We start from the raw sequence: 26,839 nt of genomic DNA, 5'->3' as shown, positions 1-26,839 counted from the left end.
CTTACAGAAATTCCTAAAACAAATGGGAGATTATACTTGCTAATCTAAAGTTTCTTCCAGTCATAAACTCCTAATTTGTTCAGCTATAGGAAGAATAGGGAACAGCAGCGGTGAACTCTACAGTTCCCAAACCTGGTACTGTGAGCATGACAGCAACCAAGTCTGCAGACCCAGGACAGATAAATTCAGGAGCAAGGGCACCAGCAGCTACTGAAAGTTCAGGAGGAAACAGATCCACCATGGCCCTGGTGTGTGCTGTCAACATGTCCCCAAGTCAATGTGGCCATGGTGGGTACTGCAAAAGCATATTCTTGGCAGGAACTTCCAGCATGTTGGTGGAGCTGCCAGTCTTTCTCCAAAGGGTAGCATAAGTGTGATTGCAAAACTATAAAATGTACGACAAAAACAGTTAAAGGTTCTATAGCAGGACTGCTTATTTCCACCTTACAGAGCAGATTTACACGATGTAATGGAGTGGGGGACCACAAAAACTGCCTGTCCAGGGATTAAGCTTCTAAGGAAGGAAGGAGAAAAGAAAAAAGAAAGAACTCCAAACACAAGGAATTCTCTTTACCACAGGAGGGGTGAAAGTCACTGCACAACAGGTGAGGACAAGTCAATCTGAAAATCATCTTCCAGCTGCTCTTTAGCTAGCCATGGAACTACCAGAGAAGACTAAAAGGAAAAAGGCAGTGCCACCCAAGGCCAGCAGACACAGCTCCTCTCCTTGCAAAAGCACCAGCCACAGACCCACCACAAAGAAGTTTAGGACATCTCACAAACTGGGGAAAAGCCAGTCTACAACTAGGTCATGTTCAAGTAAGTGACTAGTGGGTTAGGATCTTTCTTAAGCGAGTCTTAAGCCAACCCTATGAGAAAATCATTGATTCCAACACATAGGGGAGAAGTATACATTGTTTTTAAGACTGTGAGGGGAACACCATGGAGGCCATCAGGAAGATAAGAGAGGTAAAAGGCTGAAGTCCCTGGTAACATAATACCTTAGACCAAGGAGATGGTAACCTCTGAAGCCTGTTAAATAGGAAATAATGCAGAAAGCTGTAATGAAGATTAACTTTCAGACGTATCCCAGGAGAGCCAATTCCAGCTTTCTTAGCACATTTTAAATTTCAGAAAAATGAAATGTTCTTTTCTGTTTGAATTTTTACGTCCCAAAGCCTAGTAGTGACTTCACAGCATATTTTGTGATTTCACTAACTGCAGCTTGAGACACCATTCTCCAAGGGCAGCTCCACCTCATCCATGCCCAAATGAGACAATATTAAGGATTTAACTTTTCTTAATTTCATTCTGGCTTTGGTTCTCCAAATATATGACTTTTAAAAGACACATATTTCAGGCTAGGAAAAAGTATCATCTCTTTGTTTTCATTTTCCTCTTCTTCTTCCTGAAGATCCCTGAAACAGATGTTTAGCTCTACCCATAGACCAAGCTAGGAAAGCAATCATGTCCCTAAGGAAGATATTCAGGGGAGAAAAAGGGGTGGTGTTATTCAGCAGCATTTTTTGGCAATCAGGGCACTCAAATACATCATTTAGACATAACAAACCCATCCCTAGATTGAAGAGAAATTCATATGTTCTAGGAGACCAAAAAAATGTTTAGACATAACAAATCCATCCCTAGATTGAAGAGAAATTCATATGTTCTAAAAAATAAAAAATTCATATGTTCAAAAAAAATGTTTACAGCAAAAATATAATAACAACTTATAAACAACCCCAAATTCTATCAAGAGGAGCATGGATAAATTTAGGTACATGTATATAGTGGGACACTATACAACAATAAAAATGAGTAGCAGATACAGGTATAAGCATGGATGAGACTAACAATGTGGAGTTTAAAAAAGTAAATCACGGAATACATATAATATTGTCACATTTATAGAACAGTTCCAGAACAAGATGAATATTTATGATTGTGTATTTATTAAAACTGTATAATATTATGAGAGAATGATAAACACAAAAACCAGTTAGTGGTTGTTTCTTAAATGAAAATAAGGAGCTGTGATGAGACTGGTATATACAGGGTCCCAACAGTACTGAGAATTGTTCTATTTTTGTAAGCAAGGTGATAGGCATACAGGAGTTGACATTTGTATTATTTTACATTTTAATATCTCTGAAACCAGGGTGGTCCAAAGATTGTTGCCACCTAGGTGGCAGGTAGGATGTAGTTGTCATTACCTTAGAAATACTTCACACAATTTCTTTTGCTTATGTTCTCCTCTCATGTTTTCAGAAGAGGTGATATATATCAAAAATCTGTCTGAAATATCTATTTTAATAAATATAAAATAAAAAGCCTAATTGACCAAAAATGACTATTTAAAGGCAAAATAAAAATTGTAGGTTTAATACATATGTAGAAGTAAAATATAGGATGCCAAAGCAGAGATAATGGGATAGATAAAAGAAAGTACACCACTGTATGGCTTTTATATTATACTTAAGCAGCATCATGCTAATTCAAAGTAGAATGAAATAAGTTAAGAAATCATAATATTAATCCAGAAACCACCACTTTAAAAAAAAACACATAAATTGGCAACAGAAGAGCTACTTGGCTTGGCACACTGATATTGACTCTGAATAAACAAAGTTGTCTTTGTACAGTGGTGCTGTGTGTGAACCCATAGGAGCTGGAATATGTGACAAAGTTAATGTAAATCACATATTTATTCAGCTTGACTACAAAAGTATTTGGTTATGATCAAATTGGTGAGCTGTCGTGCATTTGTATTATGGTGACACCAGTGATGCTTCCAGGTGTTACGTTGTTTTGAGAAATTACCATTTCTTGTTCGAAGTCTCAACTGTAAGTGAGCAACAGAATCCATTTTTCAGGCTTGCCTAAGTTACTTCTTGATAAAACATTAGATGTTAAAATGGAAAATCTGCTATTGTTTTATTCAGCTGTAGTTTTGTGCCAAATATTGGTTGAAGTAGGATAATGAAAGCCAGTCTGATTCAGTAGGGGAAAAAAGCTTGGAATTTGGTATCTAACCTGAATAAAAACCCTCCACTTATGTTTGTGAGAAATTTGGCAAGTTACTCAGTCTCCGTCTATTGTAGTTCATGTATAATGTAGGAAAAACAAGATCTATGTCACAGAGAAGGATCAATCTACAGCACTACCCAACACACTGGCCAAGCTTTTGTCTCCCGTTAGGGAGGAGAAAAAGAGCTAATTCTCCATTTGTTATAAAGATAAGTCCTTCTCCCTCAGAGAGGGGAGAGAAGTAAATTCACCAAAACCCAAGTTTTCACATTGTTTCAGGATGTACAAAAAAAAAAAAAAGTTAGAATATAGCACTTCTGGGCCATGGCCACCTCTAAAATAATCAACATTTTCTGGTTAGAGTCTTCTGAGAAAAATATTCATTGGACTTGAGTATTTTCCATATAGGCTTTATCTAGAGACAAAGTTTTTACTGCATCCTATTTTTTATTTTTTTTATTTTTTTATTTTTTGCATCCTATTTTTTTTAAAAGATTCTTCCAATTCTAACCTATCCTTTGGCATACTCTCCCATTAATCTAGCCCCTTGCTCAATGATGACTAGAAAAAAATTATTTTCTAAAATAGGGAGCAACTTCAATCTCTCCTACTGAGAGCACACTCAATTTTCAAGGAATTCACAAAAGTCTATATTTTTAATTTTGTTCATTCTATTCTTTGAGCTGTCAAAAAAAAGCAATCATGAAGATATTTTGAGGACAAGAAAATTGTAGGTTTAAAGCACATACAGCTGAATTTACTATTAAAACTGACTAATTATATGTAGCTTCCACATATTCTTCTAGCTTATTCCTATTTTAATAGCAATTTTCTTGTTCTTAAGTAATTGTCTAGGTCTGTTCTCTCCCTCCAAATGTATTCATCTAGGTATTGATGACTAATATGCAGACAGGCAGCTGGAGGTGGAGAATTTATTCATGTCCCTAGTGTCAATTACCTAGATGTTCACACTATGTTTATGTCTTATAGGTCAAGCCATTTCAAACTGTCCAACTTGTTGGTGTACTCAGACCCAGATTCAAAAGGATACTGGAATAAAGCAATGACATTAATGCAGAGAATATTTTCTCTCCAAATTTCTTGTGAGGCAATGCTTAAAGAAATCTGAATTTACTATTTCAGTAAAGACTGAGAAAAGAATTAGGTCTTGCTTCCCCAGAAAATTTTACACATTTTATATATGCATTTTAATGACTAAGATTCTAGTGTTAGAAAAAAAAACAAAAACATGTTTGAATTTCAGAGTCATCAGCTATATAACTACAGGAAAATTTACTATCTCTTTGCCTCAGTTTCCCCATCTTTATGAAAGGAATATAATTTTTATCAACTTTGCATAATTGGGATTCAATGAACAATTGTGAATAAAATACCATGTCTGCCATAAAGTAGGTATTCATGGAGGTTAGCATTTATTATAATTATCAAACTCACCCAGCTGTTTTTTTTTTTTAAGATTTTATTTATTTGAGAGAGAGAGAGAGAGAGAGAGAGCAGAACAGGGGAGGTAAAGGGAGAAGCAGATCCCACTAAGCAGGGCCCTGGGTGGAGCTCTATCCCAGGGCCCTGGGAGCATGACCTGACCTGACCTGCCTGACGGCAGACACTTGATCAACTGAGCCACCCAGGTGGCTCACCCTGCTGATTTAATAATACATGGAGAATGTGACTACAGGCTCACCTGACCCAGAAGACAGTCCCAGCCTTTGAGTGATAGTACAATTACCACCCAGTCTCTAGATAAATGAAAAGTATTAAATGAAAAAAAAATCATTAAAATACAGATCTGCCCATAATCAGGACTGACCATCATGCTGGTGATCATACTGGAATGTGTAGATTAACAATAAATATGGACATGACCTTTTGATTGAAGTAAGACATTTTTACAAGGTTTTCAGGAAAAGAGAAATTGTTTTCTTTTTATTTCCAACATGAAATTTTTAAAAAGCAGGTCATTTTCCAAAATAAGTAACTCAAATAGAACAAAGTTTCAGAAAAAATGAAATACCTGGGGGTGTGACAATGGGGTTAGTTTTTAGAGAAAGTTTTAACAGTTCACTCATCAAATTGAATATGGCATTACAGTCTATAATCCTCAAGAGATTTCAAAAAGCTTTTAATAAAAGGGGAAGAAACTTTAGTTTATTTAACCATACTGTTTTGCAGTTAACACAAGCAATGTGATTTTTTCAAATCATGTCAAAGAAGAAGAAAAATTGAGCTTTGTCCATTCTTTTCACACAAGCACATACAAATACGAATACCATATGTTACTTATGCCATCACTTAGTGAAAGCTGATATATGCTTTCATACTCCACTCTTCTATAATGCCTCCTGGGAAGATGCTACTTGATGAAAAATTAAGCTGAATCACTTTCCTTTTTCAGAGTAGAGAGATGAGAGTGACAATAAACCCACTGCACATCTCTGGCTTGCATAATTTGCTCTTAAACTGTCACTTTAATTATTCTTGAATTGCAAGCTTGCCTCCAGGCAAGTTTCACAGAGATTTTTAATAATCCATTTTATAAAATATTATTATGGACACCCGAAAAATATTGATACTAAAAAGAAGAAGATAAAGTTTTAAAAATACATGAAGCACAATTTATACAAAGACAGGTAAACATTTAAAAATAGACCTTGACATATTTCTGTGTAGACTACATGCTCAAAACTTGGAGACAAGTGGCTCTCAGTTTTTTCCTAAACTTTTGTCATGGAAAGGGAGGTGAGGTAAATGCTAGAGACTGAGAATACAATGAATCATGAGTGATTGTCCTATGACCTGGAATACTGTACAAAGAAGCAAGTTAGACCTAGAATCATAGAGAAATCCTTAAGTGGAAATTATAAAGAAAGCTCTAATCATGATGGTTTACAATTTTTACATTCTGCCCCAACCAGTACTCCTATCACAGCTATTTTTAAAATCTCTAATATGTTCACAACTGAATTACCTGCTTTAAATTTTTTTTGAGTGTTCATAACAATGAAATAATACAGCATTCTTGTTTGCATTTTACAGTTTGGAGAGATTAGGTAATGCTCCAGGTCATTCAACCTAATTGGTGAGGAACTAGTATTTGAACTTGTGTCTATCTCCAAAGCCATTCACAAGGTCCTCTCTAGAGTCATTTTCTAGACCCCCTCCAGTGCCTAGCCAGTATTAAACTACAGTATAGTTGCAAGTAAAGTTTTATGAGCCAGTCCTAAAAATAACATAGATCACTTACCCCCAAATAGGGGATCAGAAACCAACCACATGAGACCAACCCAATTATAAGGGAGTCTAGGTATACAGTCTTCCTGTGTGCCAAGAGAGGAGACAAGATTCCTAAGCATGTATCTAGTCTCTGCCACAACCTATCTCATGTGAATTAAACCACAGTGATTTTGCCCATAGAAATTCATTTTCTGTGAATGAACCACTAAAGTTGAACTTCAGACTATGCAGTGATGAGTACAAGACTTGCCATATGGAGATTTAATTGAGAAACCCTGCCTGTAGCCATTCAGTAATGGACCCAAACCAACACTCTACAAAGATCAGAAACTACAGTCCTGGTCTTCTGATGCCAAAATTCATGCTCCTCAAACAAGTATTTTCTTAAATTTTTGTCATTCTATTTTTAAGAAAATACAGACAAAATGAAAGGTTATCAAAGCATCTTTGTGACAACTTGTTGCAATTTAAACCTGACATAGGAGAAATAAGGGATGATTTTACCTTGATGGCAGATGAAAAATGAACTTTTAGCAACCATATCACATGGCTCACACATACACACACAAACACGAATAAATGATAATAGGTTGGCTAAAATAATAGCAACTATCATAAGCTCAGCACTTTTTATGCACCAAAATCCAGGCTAAGTTGTCTATTTACATTATGACCAATCTCCTCACAACTCTGGAACATGTCCAAAACCTAAAGAAAGATGATAAATGTCTATACATATTAACTGAATGACCGATTATACAAAGTCCCACAGATAATAGGTGGGCTCAAGCCTATCTCAAAGCAACAATTATTTACATTTTAATTTATCAACTACATAGAATAGAAATGAAGTTGGGAAAATATTCTGGAAGTCATATTCATCAGTAAGCTCATAAAAGAGCTGGTCATTTCCTGATAATAAATTTCATTTGTTATTATAAACCAGGCAAAAGAGTGATAATTAAAATAGCTGCTATTTACTGAGGTCTTTGAATGTACCAAGGACTATGTTAATAATAAATACTCATTTTGAAAGTATATTGGTAAAAAAAGGGGGGTGGATATTGGTCAGCTATTACTGCAATAATGTTGTAAACAGCACCAAAGCTCACTGACCTACAACAGGTATTTAACTCTGACTTACAAACTTGTGAGTTGGCAGTTGGCAGGGATAAGCTGTATTTTATGTTCTAGACACAAGACTGAAGACTAGGTTTAGGTCTGTTCTGTATGATTCTCATCCTACTTAGACCAAAAGCAACCTGAATCTTGTTTTTTCTCAAGGTGAATAGCAAGAATGCAAGAGAGTAACTGGTAAAACATGATGTCTCTTAAGGCCTTTGTCTAGAATGGACACGCTGTCACTACTGCCCACATCCCACTGCTCAAACCCACCATCACTGAGTAGCAACATAAAGTCAGAAAGCAATGGCATAAGAAAGGCACTGTAAAATTGCAAAAAAAAAAAAAAAAAAAAAAAAAAGAATTAAGTTTACTAGACAAAATAATCCTAATACAACCCTTTTAGGAACATTCTTGGAAATAAAATGAGTAACTTCTGTAAGCTCACACAATTAGGAAGTACCAGAGTCATATTTCAAACTCAGGTTTGTCTAATTCCAAGCCAAGCTTTAAACTACCATATTGTCAAATTGATAGTGTTCTTGAGTCAAGGATGTGTACCAGTTCATATTTAACTCCATGCTATTGACCACAAAATATTGTCATGCCCTATCACTTACGATACCTATATCATAATTAGCCTAAGAACTGGTTTATTTGACTGATCAGATATGCAAAAAAAAAAAAAAAAAAAAAAAAACAGAAGCCTCTCAAATACCTGGTTTATTGCTATAGCTCTCTAAAATCATTCATTTCAATTAAACTGGACTTTCTGTGTCTCCATGAACCATGGTGGTTTGTGGCATTTAATTTGACAAGACTTAGAAGAAGTTACAAAAGGTTAGAAGAAAGTTACAAAAGGATACATTCATTCACATATAGGTTGAATTATTCCCTGTAGGAGATAAAGCTGTCTTGCTTTCTTCTCTAAGATGAATTTTTTTTTAATAAAAATAAATGTAAATGTCTGTTTCCTAATTCAATTAATGAAAATGTTGCAGATATTTTTGTTTCTTAGATTGAAGAAGACTTCAAAGCCTTTAGTAGCCAGCATGTGTAGCAATAAATTCACATCCAGCAATTAGAATCATCACATAATCACCTTTATCAGGACTTTGAACTTTTTTCAAAGGAAAGAGGTTCTTATTGAGTTTTTACTTCTTTTTTTAAAAGGTAGTTCTATTTGATAAGTTTCTGTTCAAGTGCAAATATTCCATAGAATTATTATACCAGATAACTATAAAGTAATATTTTAGAGTCTTTATGAGAAGACTATTACTTAGGGTTACAAGTATTACTACATTTATTCTAATAACGATTATTACAATAATTATGATCACATCCTAGTAATACTATGCTTTCAAGTCCTTGAGATTTAAATTTGGGAGAAGATAATGATCTCCAATTCTAAGGCATAACAATCTAGCAGGACCTACTCTAGAATGACTTAAAAGGGGAAAGGTAACAATATGTGACTAGAAGGGTGACAAAAGAATTTATGGGTATCCAAATCAAGACTCCAGAGAGACAGTAATAAAATTCAAGGAGGAAACCAGAAAATACCCAAACTGAGAAGACAGAGATTAAATCTGAAGCAAAACAAATTAAACTTCATGTGATCCTCTAGATCAGGATGGGATACATCCCATTTTCTCTATATTCTGGAAAGTATGAAGACATATGTTAGAAATATAACCTGCATTTACGTGTTCAATATAGGAATAAAATTTTCAGATAATTTGGTATATGTCAGTAATTGTCCAGAAAGATAAGATACCCAAGCTTGAAAGTAGCAACTTCCGATATACTAGTTTCCAACTTGAATGTGAATGATTCTTTTCTGAATAAGCAATTTAATGAGCTAAGAGCAGACATGGCTTTGAAATATCATAAATTTAGGACCTAAAGAGAAAATATCACAGCACAGTTTAAAATATAGAACTTTATGGAAGACAAAGATTAGATTTTTTTCCTAATATAATGATGATATAATGTATAACACAAATGCTAGTTTTCAAAATGTTTTTGATGATGTACTCCAGTACTAAAAATTTACTAGCACTTTAACGTCTGTGTTTAGGTACATAGAGTCATGAATATATTCATGCCCCCACATATTTGTACACAATTATATGTGTATACACATACACACAGAGACATATATTTATGTATTAATATGGAGTTCATATTTCAAAATATACTCCAAAGTGGAAATTCAGAAATGACAGAATATAAACAGAAACATATTTGCTAATATTTTCTGCTCATATCTTAGTAGGTAACGTTTTACATGCCTTATGATACATACATTCCGAGATGCAGGTCAGATAAAAACAAATGTAACTTTTATAGATACACTATTAAAATACTGAGTGGAAGTGTGTACAATCAAACTGTATGAGGAAGAATAAATTTGTTCTGTTTCCAACACGTGTCCTTTTTGTCCTAATAAGTTGAGGTCACATAAAACCATACTGTCATAGACCAAAGAAAGCTGCTTATTTTCACTAAATACCCACTGAGGAACGTATGCCATCAATTCCCATTTGTGGCACTTGAAAATATGGTATTTAATTTCCTTTATCAAAGAATTATGATTTTATTTTATTTGAAATATGATGTAGATCAATATAAAAGACTAAGCCATACATGGAAGTACAACAAAGAAATTAAAAATTAATCTCTAAATTGTACCACCCAGAAAAAAAATGATAACATTATTAATGTCTGATAACGTGTTTCTAAGTATTAATGGAAACAGAAAGATCAATGATGCCATAGATCATCTGTGGCAGGAAGAGGAAGGCTATGAGATTGCCCGACACTGAATATAGACAATAAGGGAGTACATTGATTGTAGAAAATTTGATAAAGTCAATAAAATCAAATAAAAATAGTGTGCTTTTTATTAGCATCCTGTGCAAGCAACTCCAAACATTATCAGTGATAAAATCCCTCTTTCAGCAAAGTAGACCCCTCTCATTGCCACTTCACCTTAGTACACTAATGGGATGAATAGATATAGGAAAAGATATTCATAAAATGGAATTTTATAATGAAATTAATATATAAAAATATAAATTCACATGAAATTAAAGGAAGCTGAGAATCAGAGGAATATAGTTTTACTACATCAGATATTCATCTAAAATATAATTCTAACATTAAGAAAGACCATGTTAAACACTAAGACATAAGAATCATCATTTCATTTATTTTTTAAAAGATTTTATTTATTTGTTTGGCAGAAAGAGAGAGCAAGCACAAGAAGGCAGAGTGGCAAGCAGAGGGAGAGGGAGAAGCAGGGACTCCATCACAGGACTCTGGGATCATGACCTGAGCCAATAGCAGATGCTTAACTGACTGAGCCACCCAGGTGCCCTGAGAATCATTACTTTAATTCTAGGTTCAACTTTAGATTATAATTATTGATTCTCTGTTTTGTAAGATGAGAAAATCCCTCCCAAACCCTATCATCCTGTATATTATTTACACATTATCAAGATTTAGTACAATTAAACCCTCTTCTACAGCTGTAATTTTCAGTTATTTTTTCCTTTGTTCCATATATAAATGAATCCATGCCTATATCTAGTCCTACCAGTATGATTATTCCATCCTTAAATTTCTTAATTTTTCCTTCAGTTTGCTGGATTTCATCATATTGTTCCCTACTGTTCTAGACATGGAGTATCCAGAAATGAGATCCTGGACACTCTATTTCCTACCTTCACATGTTTAAAAATCCTTACTTGCAACACTCATGAATATATATAATTTTCAAGTATAGTTTTTATAGATTCTATTTTATATTTTAAGTTCAGTAATTTCACCAGAGTTTTTTCCTTTGAGATAGGAAATCAATTTAATTTGTGGCATCAAATATTTATTTCAGTAAGTCAATCTTTACTATATCATTGCAAATATCAATACTATCTATTTTTTAATTGATCAATATTCATTTTTAGTCTGTTATCTTCTTTAGGAGCATCACATATTATATGCATCTATTTTATGCCTTTATTTTGTATCTTCTCTCTAAAGAGGTTTTGAGGGTATCTTTGGTCTTTCTCATTTTATTTTCTATAACCTCCTCTAACTTCCTATCATATCTCTCTGACTGTGCTTCCAGTCATGATTGTTTTTTTTTTCTGTTCTAACGTAGCTTTCATTTATACATTGTTTTACATTTGCTGTAGTTTTTTTTTCTAAAGTCCTATAATATGTCCTTTAAATACTCACACATATTCTTCATATGTTGGTGGTGGTGATGATAAGTATGTGTGTGAGTGGGGGATACATGTATATGTATTGCCCCAGATGTTAATCTCATCTCCATTTTCAAGATTTGAGGTGGTACTGTGGTTCAGGTCACAGGATCCCTGAATTGTGAACTGATGGCAGTTCCTGTTTGCTACCCTTCCTCACTCAACTTTGCTCCTTTGATTTTACTTGACTAGGAGATGAGAAATAGCATGTCAACATGATTTCTCCCCTAGCTTCACCTCCTCTGCATAATGCTACTTTGACTCAGGTCTTTACAATTATAAGTCACAGGGAAAAAGTTCTAAGAAAAGTGAGATCAGATGCTATAATCAGGAAGAAGCCTGTCTAAAGTTTGCCAAGCTGAGGGGGATATTAAGGCCATCCTGGTCAGTGATCACAGGGGTAGGTAGTAAAAACACTTTGTAAGACAGATGTGGTCCCTTGAAGATGGGGTAGGAAGTTGGGAGTCAGATTTAACTTTGGAGCCAGGAGTGTCTGCTCACAATGAAAAAAAAAAGGGTAGAGCTATGTGAAAGATAGAGAGAGTGAGGGAAAGAGAGAGAGAGAGAGAGAGAGAGAGAGTCATATTGGTTACAAGAAGATGAAGATAGATTGAGCTGGAGACCTACTTGGAGGTAGAATGTAGAATAATTACATTAATTAACGTAGCAGTTATGACAAACGCCAATGACCAGGTCCAGACAGACAGATAAATGAGTGTAACTAGCCAATTGTAATATACTTGGGAGTATTGGAGTCTGTGGTAAATCTGAGTGTTTGCTAGACTGGTTACAAATGCAGAGTCTCAGGTCCTACCCAGTGCTATTAAATCACAAGCTGCATTTGAACAAGATCTCAAAAGGATACATGGACACATTACAGTTTGAGAGGCATGGTTGTAAATCATACCTCTCCAAATAACAATGTTTTTCTTACCATTTACTTGTATTGGTTTTGATTATTTATAATACCTCACCTACACAGAAGCACTTCAAGGGGAGGGACTTTTTTTTTTCTAACTCTCTAAATATTTGCTTTGACAACAGATTTTCTGAGTGAATGAAAGCATTGCCCTATGTGTGACCTATGTAAAATTATTCTTGCAGGTTGGCCCTCATGTCATTCAGGATTAATCACATGTATTTACTTATGAAGGTGAGAATTTCAAATATAACCCTGAATCACATTCTGGAATACATTTTGGTATGAAGCAGGAAAAGACAAACACATAACCATTACATATTCTTTAAAACAAAGGAAGGAAACAGCAACAGAAAATATATTAATGCAACTTTACGGCTGAGAATTTTAAAACAAGCATCATGGAATGTAAAGTTATGGCCCTCATAGGAATCATAACTGGGCTGTAAGGCAAATGTATATTAAGGCATAAATATAAGTCTATACAGTAATAGAAAACACTACAACCAGATGTGCCTAGAGACTAAATTATAATTGACGTGGGAACCATAGATTTGGGATTTAATACTGTTTAGAATTTAAATTTTTCTGAAACACTGAAGTAATATGAAGCTATCCAGATACTATAGGGTGGGTATGATAGAAATATGAGGATATCATATCAGCAACAAATAGTTCATGATAATTTTATTTATAACATTTAGACAATTTAAGAAATAATCGGTTACAAACTTATTAAAATAAGAGTGCTAACTTTTATATAATGCATAAAAAAATCAATGACAAACATGGAATTATAGGGAATCTAAGTACGGATGGCATATAAACTCATTAATTTTGACTTATTCACTTGGAATTTATGAAAATACAGATGAGGACTCACAGGCTTATAGCTGTTGGCAGGGGAAGAAGTCTTAGAAAACATCAAGGCTGGAGATTTGCTGACTATACTGTTGTGTGTGTATGTACACTTTAGAGCCTTATGGTTCCCTTCCACTAAACTTGAGGAGGCTTTCTTCCTGATTATAGCCCCAGATCTCCCACTTTATAGAGCTTTTTCTTTAGAAAACTTGCAACTGTAGGGATGCTTGGATGGCTCAGTGATTGAGCATCTGTTGTTGGCTCAGGTAGTGATCTTGGGTCTGGGCATCAAGTCCCACATCGGGCTCCCTGTGAGAAGCCTGCTTCTCCCATCTATGTCTCTGCCTCTCTCTTTGTCTCTCATGAATAAATAAATCTTAAAAGAAAACTTGCAACTGTAAATACTTTCTTTGCCCCTTAGATATGTAAATCTTCTATACCCTGGTAATCATTTACTCAAGGAACCTGGAAAATATACCTTTGAAATATAATCATAAAGACAGGGGCCCTCCCTCTCTCATAGTCTCTACGGGAGGGTAGGAGCCTAGCATCCTAACCCATGAAGTGCCAACTAACAGGTGGCCTAATCACATTGACTACCCCCCACAGGAAATGGCTCATGTTCTCCAGTACTTTGCCACTAGCTTACCCCAGTGCTTAAAAACCCTTGTGCTTTTTTTTTTCTTCTTTTTTTCAGGAGAGCTGATGTCAGTCTCTCTCCCCTATTGCAGTAGTCTTGATCTCTATTGAAAGTCAATAATAAGGTCTTTCTTGCTTGTTTAATTCAGTGTGTATGTGTGTGTGTGTGTGTGTGTGTGTGTAGAGAGAGAGAGAGAGAGAGAGAGAGCAAAAGCATGTGCCTCCCAGGGGGCCTTAAGATCAAACCTTCCCTAGTCACACTTCCTTAAAAGTAGTATTATCTTTAATCTGTCTTGTATGTTGAAATTTTTCGTAAAATTGCATTTAAACAAATGTTACAATGATTTTATAAACACTTAGAAACACTTACTTTAGGACAATTATTTCATTTCTCAGGTGAGATAACAGAAGTCTTAAGAGGGGAAGAGATTCACCAAAAAACTCAAGATCCATGGTGAATAGTAGCTCTAGAGCCCTGGGATGTTGCTCCAGTGTTCTCTAGATGCAACCTTTGGATCCTCAAAGAAAAGTGTGAATTAGGCAACGTAAGAGAAACAGGATGGAATGGTTAACCTACTTTAAAGGACAATCTTCAAGTGCCTTAGGAACACTCATCTGCATGCAACCAATTCACATGCAAATTAGGAATAATCTTTATTCAGGGCCTTTGTTTGGGAACATTTATTAGCCATTAGTTGTGTTACTTTATTTACTTGAATGCATATTTTCCTAAATGCTGCATAACCATGTAGAAGATTATAAATCTAACATTGAAAAATGTACAACAAAGACATAAATAAAAGCCAAGAGCACCAGTACAAATACTGACTTTATCTAGTTCATTTATATTAACATGAATAATTCCTTAGTATTTTCAGTCAGAAGGTGACTTAGGGCAGATAATGACACAGTTACGAATATGGCCGAGATGCTTAGTCTTGCAGAGTCTCGAAATAATTTCGTTATTTGTAAAATGGAAGGTGACAATCCCTAACTTTATACTGCTTTTATGAAGATGAGGAAAATATATGTAAAGTGCTGAGACAGTATGGTCTAAGCCCCTAGTGGTCGTAGTATCCAAAATGGTGGTGTTACCATCAAAATAAACAACATCATCATCACGAGTACTCCTTTGCATTTTCTTCAGCCTTTATAAAGGATCCCTAAGAAAATCTGCCTAAATGCAAACAACTATTTTGACACCAGTCCCAGCCCCGTACTGGAGAAGCCTCAACTTAAAGCTGCAAGCTTTGGATCCTATTTCAGTGTTGAGTTTAATTAAACCAAAAAATTTCAATTAGTACAGATTTTTTCCAGAGGTTCTTAATAGTACTAATTTGAGGCAACAGGCAATGGCCAATTAATTGGATTGTGTCATTCTAATCAATATAGATATGGCCTTTACTTCTTAATCCTTTTTAGTGATGTCTCTGTGTAAGGCTCTATCAAGTATTCTATGGGAAAGAAAAACAAAAATAATAACAAAAAAAACTGTAGTGTTAGTAAGAGAGAGATGCATCAAGTAAAATAATGTTACCACTGTGTTCTCATATAAAAGATCAATTCCTTCACCAATGTCTCTAGAAGTCAAGTCAAATTAATGAATTAGGGAAAAGAGGAAATGGTCAGTTTAGGGTAATATTTTTTGTCAAAAATTGACCTTGAAGCCCTTATTAAAATAAGATGACCTGGATTACCTTCATACTTATTCTGTTTGAACAGTAGTTTTCCTTAGGAATGGGAGGGGGTCTATAAATTAAATCAGGAAAAAGTACTGTCATGCTGATGGAGACAAGTTCAATACCATGAATTTATCTACTTAGACAAATGAAATCAGGGTCAGTAGATCCATTCTGAAGTGTTCTGATGCCTCTGCTGAAATACAAAAAGTTTCAGGCAAATGTAATTTTCCTTCAGTCAAATTTGGTGCATTTGTCTAGAGGTTGCTGATCAGTAAGGGTAGATTTTAACAAATCAGTTCCATGGATTTCATATGACTGAAAAATAGGGTTATCAGATAAAATACAGGTTTCCCAGTTAAGACTAAATTTTAGATAAACAAGAAATAATTTTTAGTATGTCTCATATACTATATATATATATATATATATAATGTGTATATGTGTGTATATATCACAAATATGAACTATAATTCTCTGGAAATGATGTGTTATAGTTTTGCAAAGTACCTAGGTCACAATCCCAGATCATCTTAATCCAAATTTAGCACTGAAAATTTTCTTACCATTCAAAAGCTCTGAAGATGGTCTAAAGTTTTTTTTCAAGGTCTAGTTTACTTCTGGTTCATTCTTCTTACTCCAGTCCAACCAAAACTAAGAGGTTATACACCATGACATCATACTTAAAGCCCTCCACTCTGTCTTGGGATACCTTGACCTCAAGAAGTCTACTAATCAACTAACATAAAATCCCTAAAAGAAGCTAAATGTCTGGATTGATATCATCTTCTGAGTCTTAATCAGGCAATTAGCATTATATTTTTACTATTATTATTTATTTAGTATTGCTTGTATTCTCTTATATTTTTCACTAGTATTTCCTAGCTCCTTAAAATCTATTTCATCTGGAAGTTTTGCCCGAATTATTTAATTTGCTATTATCAGAGACAGTATCAAGTCCTTGATGATTGAAAGCCAATTTTTAAAATGTAATTTATCTACAGATGACAAAATCTATTTTATTGTTTTGGAACAGGATGCTCTCTTCCAATCAAAATATGTCTAGCTCTCATTGGCCATGTTCTATAAATGAATAAAATTAGGAGAGTTTTTTTTTTTTAACCTTCAATACTGTAGTAGAAAATAAAAGAGCCGGTAGGATCTTTGAAAAGGAAATAAAAGTATATATTCTAATTAACCTAACAGCCCCTAATGAAGGGAACAGACCCTAATGGAAGGATTCAACAACTCCCTTTTTAAAACAAGTTCAGTGTTCCTATTTAATCTATATAAAATATCCAAAATTACATCAATCAAACTGAAAGAGGAGAGAAACTGAAGAGTTGATTAGGAATTCCACCCAGAAAGAGATAATGCCTCTTATATTAGAATAGGAAAAGAAAAATAATAAAGGCTGGAAAAACATACTTTTCCACTATCTCTATAGGGGTATGAATGGCCACAAAAAATATTTTAAAAATTACAGTGTTTTGTTTCTGTTTTTTTTTACAAAAATAGTACTTGGCTGTAATTGAGAAGTGATCATTGTGTCCCAGCTTGGTTGTTGGCTTATTGAGCACATTCTACCTCTTACTGCATGCCTTAATAGCCTTATTTGTAAAATAAGCAATTTAGACAACATAGTCTACAAAACTCATTTCAACTTTAAGATTTTATAATGATATATTTCAAAGTTACACTTTCAAGTTTTTGATAACTCCTTGAGTGAAAATTACAAGCATATGCACACATAAATGCATGGATAAAGGAAGAAATTAATGGTTTTCATTTACAAAAAAATATCTCTTGCAAAGTGAACAAAGGCAGAAACAACATAACTCCATAAGATTAAAAACTCACTCCTAAAATAGGTCAAATTCGATCCACACTCTTAAAGTAATGAAAACTATTGTTAGCACATACTTACAAAAAATATTCATTACAGTTCAAATCTAATTTCTGTTCTCTAAGCAGCTATAATAGAATCAGCGAATATTTCCATAATATCTTTTATGTTCATGTCAGTGAGATAACAGTTTCATACTCAAAGATTTCTAATTGATTTGACCATAAAATAAGCCTTTTGTTCAAAGAAGGGCAAAAAATAAAAGATAAGAAGGATGGCAATTTAACTTCCAGATGTATACTGCATACAGATATTTTGGGGCCATTAAAACACTAAACAAAAATAAATAAAAAATAAATAAAAAATAAATAGAGTGGGCAATAAAATCATGAAATTGGTCAAAAAGTGACTGAGTCACAACAACCATGAAAGGACACAAGCATATCTTTAAGTTGAACTAGTTTTAAAATGGAAGCTGGACTCAGTCTGTTTCAGAGGAAAACATCAGATGCTGTAGATGAGTTAGTCTGCAAACAGAAATATCAGAACTAAAGTAAATAACATCTAGGAGATTCATTAGCACATCTTGAAAATACCCCTGGTCAGAATCATATCTACATATATAGTGTTCTTTCCTTTTGATTTTAAGATTAAATCTAAGCATTGGAAAGTGTTTATCCCTATATTTTCATCTCTTAATCTCATTTCCCTCATTTGTAAAATGTTGACTATAACACGTCTCTGATGGGTTTATTATGCACACTAAAAGCTATGAAATAAAGATTATTTACATCAGGTAAGAACATATTATTGTGAGTTGTTACTACTTTCTCCTTGGTAAGCATTTAAAATTTGGATCCTTCATTACCAGAGTAATCTTCCAAGTGTTGGAAAAAAGTACAAAAGTTACTAGGCAAGCCACAAAGGTGTCCCTGAGCCACAATATGTCTACTTCTGTATTTTGAAAAAAAATTTCTATACCTATTTCTAGCCGTGTGTCTATTAAGCTCTACCAAGTAAATCAATAAGTACTATATTTGAACATGCTCCCTACATCTTTGACTTTTCCTTTTCTCATTCTTTCTCTGATTGCTTTTCTTTTCTCATATTCCTTCTTTAGATGCTCATCAGTGTTTTCCCCTTCATCATCAGCATCTAAAAGCATCATCATCTTAAAGGACACACTGTTGTCACTAAATGGATAAACCACAAAATGGCATCTCCCATCCTGCCCTCTGACTCCAGACCTAGTTACAGGATCTCGCTGTTTAGACAGTCTCCTCCTGCCACCTCAAAAAGGAGTGTCTCAAATAGACTGTCCTGCCACTTCACAACGGAATGCCTCAAATAAACTACTCTTTCTCTTCCTGACAAATAATATCTCTTTCCATATCCTAGTTCTTCTGCCAATGGAACCTTAAATTTCCAGCAAGCCTTTCCAAATATCTTTTACTTCATCTCATGCTTTCATTTCTTCGTGTCATAAGTCTCACCTCTCTACAAGTGTTTCTGGATGTGCCTCTGAAAGACCTACAGCTTGAGCCTTTACTTGACTATGATCACGACCAATCTAACCCAAGATTCCAAAGAGTCCTGAGTTATCTCAAAAGCCAAGAGATCATCATTCAAAACAGAGGACAGAGTAATACATTATTTCAAGCTCTACTGCAGATCATAAAGTGAGTAAATAGAAGGAGATAGGCAAAGAGGTATTTAGACACAACTGTGTTTTCTGACGTGAGGGTAGGAGAAATTGGAGAGAGAACAGGGTAAGCATACAGACTAGCATTGGGGAATTGCTGACATTCAGGTCAAACTTGACAAAAGTGGTGTGATGGGGAAAACAGGAGATTCTGAAACCACTCATGGTTTTGAATCTGTTGCTGGTGATTTCTAGGCTTAAATAACAAATGTAAGCTAAAAAAAACATGATTATGTGTGATTCCCAAATGTTGGGTTCCCTTTCTCAATATTAGTGTTCTGTGTTCTGTTCCTTCACATCCTTCTGACTTAAAACTATGCTTTTATCAGATATCACTTTTGCTCAGATGTATAGAACAATTTCCCATCTTAATTTCACATATGTCTGACTTCCTTTGCTGACTTTCCAGGCCTTCTATTACCTGACTTCATAATTTTTATCCAACAGTTTTTTTTTTCCTTATTCTTTTGACAAACTAGCTCTGTACCAGTTAAGCTGCCACATTACTCTCTTACTACAATTCACTTCTTCTAACCCTGACAGCATTCATGCTTTTTGCTAATGCCAGAACCCTCTACTCTAGATTTAAAAAAAAATGAACATTCTTCAATGTACAGCAAGAATTCCACTAACTCCTGAGAATGCATCCCTCGTCTCCAGACCATTTTTCCATTTCTAGGATCACTAGACTATTTAGAAGCTAAAGTTGAATGGATAACATGATGATTAGTTAAAAACAGAAAATCTATTTAAACATTTTGGTCTACATGCAACCAAATAGCATTTTGACTGATTGCTTCACTTAGTTTGGTGATATTTCTACTAAATGAACTAAAACAACTGGCAAATGGAATATCCTATGGTTATAATAATAACTTGCCTTTGGTTTATCCAATTCTGACAATGTTTCCAAGGTTCATTAAACCAAACATATTTTCCAGCACAATCTATAATGGCACAACTCCTTGTGTGTGGTATCAGCAGCATATTCTTGCTGCATGTGCACAGATAAAAATAGCTATGTCAGACACAACAACTGTCAAATTTGATGCCTGGGGCATCGTTTTTGATAAAGACAGCTGTGGATGCTAAATTGAGGATTCCTATGTACTCTGTACTCCCACCTCTTTCAAGAAAGCTGCCTATCGATAGGCTTTATATTTCTGTGTTTCACATCTGTATTTGGGTGCTGAGAAGACAAATACTGCACTAACGCCATGGTGTGGAGAAAGGAAAAGAGAAAACACCTGTCAAATCTAGAACTCTCAGCTACATTAGAAGAGAAAGTACTCTGCTCTTACTGACAAGGCCCTTCAGAAACCCAGGACAGGACTGGGTCTCTTTGGGAGACCACTGGTTACTTTCCATTTAAAAGTTGTTTCTGCAAATAAAAGAATATTGTGAATTTCACTCTGAAGCCATCACATTTTGGAGGCATCACACTCCCTTTTCCATTCCACCCTGATCAATATACATCAGGGGCCAACAAATTTTTCTGTAAAGTGCTAAGGAGTTAATATTTTAGGCTTTGTGGGCCATCCTCTGACACAATTGTAGCAAAAACAGACATTTTATTAGACAATATGTGAATGAAGAGTCATGGCTCTGTTCCAATACAACATTGTAAATGACATAAGATTTTAAATTTTATTTAGGTTTCACATGTCACAAAACATTCTTTTTTCCAATTGTATAAAAATGTAAACAACACTCTTTAACTCACAGACCATGTATAGAAAAGGCCAACAGAGGTTTAGCACATAGGGTGTAGTTTGCCGAGCCATGGTCTATACAAATATGGTTTTTCTGTTTACCTCATGTTAAAATAAGAAATAGATGTACTTTGTGAAGCAGACTATCATCTCCAAATACTGAGATTTTTGAGCCTAAGACCTGTCCATTGTCTTTGCCAGCTAAATAAGAGCCACCACTGTATATATTTTTCAAAGGCCAGAAAAAGAATCATCAGATTCCAAAATAAAAGTGACCTCCTATCCCTCTCGAAGCAAAATTCAATCATGTTCTTACTGGTCTAGACATCATAAGTTAAAAACATAAGGTAGTCTCCAACAATCAAGGTACTTATAATTTCCACATTTTTAGGAATCTCTATTTTTGTGCTACTGAAAAGTGTAAAATTTAGTACATTTTTGAAATTTTAGTCACTGAATGTTAAGCCGCAGTGGTATCAGCCAGTTATGTCTGACACAATCTGGCACCATGCTGAATTTCATTCTTTTCTTTTTTTTTTTTTTTTCCCTGAATTTCATTCTTAAGACTGCCATTGCTACTCAGTCAAGGGAGTTGGGTCTTGAGTGCTTTAATTTAGAAGACACTTATGAATATATACCATATAACATTATGTTCTAAGATAGCGTATATACTGTTCAACAGTGCTCACTAAACAGGACCTGACCCATTCAAGTTCATTTAAGGGATGATGACTAGGAGGATGAGTTGTAGAACCAAGTTGGTGAGTCTATATAATTTTCTTTAGATATAAGGCAACCACAAAGGGTTGTTGTTTTTTTTTTTTTTAATTTTGTTTATATCTTCTGTTTTTTGTAGAGGGGTTCTTTCTTTTGTTCTTTATTTTGCTTTATGCTGTTCAATAAACAGTAATATAATGAAGTTATCTCTTTGTAAATTGGCTTAAAGTAGGTAAAATCATACCCTGAATCCAAGAAATATATAATTATATAAGCAGGTTAATCTGGGCAAGTTAATGTAACAGTGGCTACACAGTGTTTATCAGCTCCCTACAGTAATCCATTCAATCTACTGTTCTGCTTCTGTTTAAAAGCCACAGTGTCTAGAAGTCTGCAGAGTGAAAGTCCCCATCCAAGTTGTTATAGGACATGGGTTACTTGTCTTTGTTGTTGTCCTTGTAGCCTTGGGAAAAGCACTTCTAACTTCACCTCTGAAAAAATTTTGAAATCATATGAAAGCAAACTGAAAAGCAGAGAGCAATGATTAACAAATATTTAGGCCAGAGGAAAAAAATTAGAAATATGAAGTCAAACAAAGGTGAGACTAAAAGACAGGTGAGCATAATATGCTCTATACTCCTGCCCTCTACTCCTGCCATTTCTTCTTTCTAGTAATGGAAGAAATTAAGTTAATCACTTGTTCTTTTTAAATTATGGGAATAAGTGTGAAATGTTTCACTTTGTTAGGGTAAAAGACTTTTCAGTTACTGAAATTATTTGAAAAGACAAATTCCACTGGTTTTTACCCCACTAAAAATGCTCCTCTTCTATTTTCTTTTGTTGTTGTTGTTTTGTTTTGTTTAACAACAGTGCAGAATGACAGATGTGTGAAAAGGAGAAAGAGAACTAGGAAAAATATGATAACAGTCACAACTGGCTTCCTAGATTTATTTCCAGTTGATTTTACATCTGGTCCAACTGTGTTGTTTGTTGATATTCTGTTGGCAACAGACACGAGCAGTATGTCTCTTGCTTTTATTAACATTTTTATATCTAGACAAGAGAATTTGGTAGAAAATTGTAGCAACAAACTGAGTGATCTTTGCATTGCATTCTCAAAGTTGGCATGTTTTCACTTCCATATTCAAAAGGTCACCCAATCTAGTCAGTTCTGGGCATTTGTAAATATCTCTAGACTCTCTCTCTTGTTCAAAGGATTATCAAAGTCTTCAATGATTATAGCACTCACCTCCTGACTTCTTTCTTAGGTGGGCAGATCCACCCATTCTACTGGCACTATACTTAAGATTTTCAAATTAAAACCTGATCATATCCCTAGCTAATTTTTCTTTTTATTTCTTTTTTTTTTTCATTTATATGATTCCATTTACACCAATGTCCAGAATAGGCAAATCCAAAGAACAGAAAGTGGGGTAGTAGTTGCTAGGAGTTGGGGAGAGGGAGTTTTAAGCATTAGGAGGGAAAGGCTGATGGTTAAAGGGTTTAGGGCTTCTTTTTGAGTGAGAAAATATCTAAAACTAACTGTAGTGATGGTTGTACAAATATGCAAATATATTAAAAACCACAGAATCATATACTTCCAAAGAGTGAGTTTTATAATATGTAAACTATATCACAATAAAAAAATAGAATTTTAAAGTGTAAAAGTTTATCAGATCATATGAAGCCAGTTTTTTTTTAAGATTTTATTTATTTATTCATGAGAGACACAGAGAGGCAGAGACACAGGCAGAGGGAGAAGCAGGCTCCCCACAGGGAGCCTGATGTGGGACCTGATCCCAGGTCTCCAGGGTCACGCCCTGGGCTGAAGGCAGGCGCCAAACCACTGAGCCATCCAGGGATCCCCGCCAGTTTATATTCAAAATAAAAACTTACTTAACAATGAGACAACAACTTCTATTTCCAGTAAGTTATTCTTATTTTCAAGTGTTCTCACACGACTAGTAGCTTCACTCAGAGCACTATCTAATTGGCCACATCTGTCTACAAGAATTTGATTGGTTTTCTTCCAATCTTCAGCTGCTGAAATTTCCTTTGCCTCCAGTTTCTGTTTCAAACTATTTATTTCTGATTCATAGTAAGCTCGAAGATCTGCTATATGTCGAGCATGCTTTTCCTTTAGGTTCTGCCTAATTTTCGACAGTATCACAGGATCTTCCAGGGAAGTCAATGAGATGCACTCTGGGACACTGCTGACTGTCCCTGGAAGCTGGGACTGGCTGACTGAAGCTGAGGTTGCCATGACAGTGTTTTCTTCATCCACAGTGTTGACTGAGATATCATTACTAGTAATGGTATAAATTGAAGGAAATGTGGAACTGGTCCTACTTTCATTTTGGAATCCATGATTCTTCCAAGAGTCCACTGGTAAAGCTTTTGTATTTGAAGGATATTTTGGGAATCCAGATAACTGAGAAGCGATATTACTTGCTTGTGAAAATGAGTCTACATCAGAGTGACTAGACATACTAGGTTCAAGAACAGAGTCTGGTGAAAAGGATATTCTGTCATCAAGGGCATTCAAAAAGCCTTGTGGCTGAATCCCTGAAATCTGATTTGGCTTCATGTGTAACGTTGGATCTAGAGTTAGTACCTCTGGTGGATGATTTGGGTTGGAAGCAGAAGTGAGATTCCGCTCAGGTAACTGCTTGTTTTCCCTTTGTTTTTTATGATAAATATCCTTCAGTGATGGCAGCTTCATCTCATTACTAGTATTTGACTGGCCTGGTGACATATCTGTGGAGGAGGCCGGTACAAACGTCTTCTCTAAAGTTTCAGGCAGGGAGTGATACATGTCCTTCTCTTCCAACTTCCAGTAAGTCAGTCCTGTTCCTGAATCAGACATCCAAGAATCTGGACTCTCATCCGGTCTATTGAGGTAAAAAGCATGAGGATGCTTAGCAGCAGTGAAATTAGATTTCTCAACTGGTGATTTCCTGGCTTGCTCATTTCCTTGCATAGATTTTGAACACCCTTCTTCTGTAAGCGCTCTCTTTGGCTGGTTCTGCTTCAGCTTTTGTGCCCATGATGTTATAGATTTGCTATTTGTTTTTCCACTGTATACTTCCGAAATCTTATTTTCGCCAAGAAAACTGTGTTCAAATTCACCAGGAAAAATGGAAATATCTTCCTTTAAAGATGGACAGAACTCTTCAGCGGTGTGTATATGAAAACTCTTGTTTTTTACACCATCTACAAGTGACTGTGTCTGCCCCAAAGGTGCACCAAACTGTCCTTCAGAAACCTCTGTGTGCTCCATGAACTCCTTAGAATCCTTAGATTTGTAGGTATTTAATTCAGAGACACAAAAGGTACCATATCCACTGCTCACTGAGCCACTATCCACATTGCAGTCTGGTTGTGACGTGGATGTTTCTTGCTGCATTTCGATTCGTTAGACTTAGGATAACTGATAATAGGTTCATTTCTCTCACTGTTTTCAGAAAAAAAAAACCCATTTGACTTTCTGAAGAAAATTGTTTGCTTAAAGAAGTATCATAGGAAGCCCAGGAAGCATTACTGGTCTGTAGCTTGACTAAATTTTTTATCTCCTCTTGTATACTTTGAATTTGGTTGTGGAATTGTTCCTGCTGGGCAACTATCTGTTCTTGGCATTGTTTTTCCACCAAATTGAATAGCTGTAATCACCTGATCTCACAGTTTTTCCAAAGTTCCAAATCAGTCTTTCCACTGTTTTGTAGCTCTTGCATTAAAGAGGTGAGGACTTCAAGTGGACCTTGAATTACAGATGGTCTGGTCTTCCCTGAGAAAGAGGATACCCCATTTGTACTAAGGTGGGGACTACTTCTATTAGTATTTAAGTTCAGTCCAAAAGGGGGAGAATTTTTTATATCAGATTCTACAGAACATGAAGTTTTTTGTAAGGATTTCACCAAATCAAAATCTTCCATAGTGTACAGAAATTGTTATACTCTCTTATTTGAAAATGTAGGTTCTTTCAATGTTTGAAGAAACTGAATCCGAGTCATCTTCAGATGCTTCATCGTCTACAGGCATTTTCAGTTGCTAACATTCAGAACTGTGAAATATTCTAAGCTCCCAAGAGTCTGGCCGCTGCTCCCACAGCCGATGTCAGGGTCGGGCAGCGGCCCCTAGCTAATTTTTCAATTATGCCACTTACCTATAAAATAAACTCCCAATGTATTAGTGAGACATGTAAGATTTTTAATATTGGTTATCAATCTAATTTGCATTTCAAACTCTAATTGCTTGCTATTTACCCACATATTTCAGCAATGTTGAACTCCTTTCTGGCCATTCTTCAAACTTTCCAGACTCTCATAACACTAGCCTTCACACATGCCTTGGACTATGCCTGCATTTTCCTATCTATCATTTATCCTTCTAGATCCAGCTCAATATCTATTCCTCTGTCAAGTCTTTATTGACATTCCTAGCTGTAACAACAAAGTAAACCCCTCTGATGATACAGTGAATTAATTCTCCCCTAGGAATGGCTCACAACTCTGAATGATTTTTATAATGACACATTTACCAAGAGGGAAAAATAAATAGCATAAACAACACTTTAGAAACCAACACAAATGCAACCATTAAAATGGTATTTTAATTTTTCAGTGGCTTATTTTTTTCAATCACCTAGTTAAGGTTAGATAAATAATTGCTGATATTCCTTTTTTCTTTCTATATATAGGCATTTAATCTAAGAACATCAAAGTTCTCTAAATATATTAATTAATTTTTTCTGCATGAAACTAAAGTACTGACATTACTATGTAACTAGATTTGGGGAAAAAATTGAGTGCTAGCAATTTATCTAATGCTATACAGGGACTCCACTACCAGGGAAAGGAAACAAACAAACAAACAAAATAATCCCAGATGCTTCAATGCCCCCATAATGGGGGAAAAATATTTGTATATAACTGGTGTTCAGCCTAACTATCATAACTCCAACAAGTATTATTTTCCAATGCTGGCAGATATTGCAACCACTTTTCCTAACATTTTCTAAAAATAGAGAAGAGGGGATCCCTGGTTGGCTCAGCGGTTTAGCGCTTGCCTTTGGCCGAGGGTGCGATCCTGGAGTCCC

General features: G+C 35.1%; 1 protein-coding gene across 1 annotated transcript; it reads right to left on the bottom strand.

The window, feature by feature from the left end:
• Positions 1–218: 218 nt before the first annotated feature.
• LOC112927600 (M-phase phosphoprotein 9-like) lies at positions 219–25,892 on the bottom strand. Its single transcript, XM_026009027.2, is given in 4 exon segments — positions 219–385; positions 23,641–25,155; positions 25,158–25,215; positions 25,218–25,892. Coding segments are annotated over 4 exon segments (2,199 nt in total). The 5' UTR covers positions 25,677–25,892.
• Positions 25,893–26,839: the final 947 nt, after the last annotated feature.

The sequence above is a fragment of the Vulpes vulpes genome, chromosome 12 (genome assembly GCF_048418805.1).
Source record: "Vulpes vulpes isolate BD-2025 chromosome 12, VulVul3, whole genome shotgun sequence".
In the NCBI taxonomy this organism is placed as follows: Eukaryota; Metazoa; Chordata; class Mammalia; order Carnivora; family Canidae; genus Vulpes; species Vulpes vulpes.
Note: the sequence above shows the minus strand (reverse complement) of the source record. Positions and strands in the feature narration are given on the sequence as shown.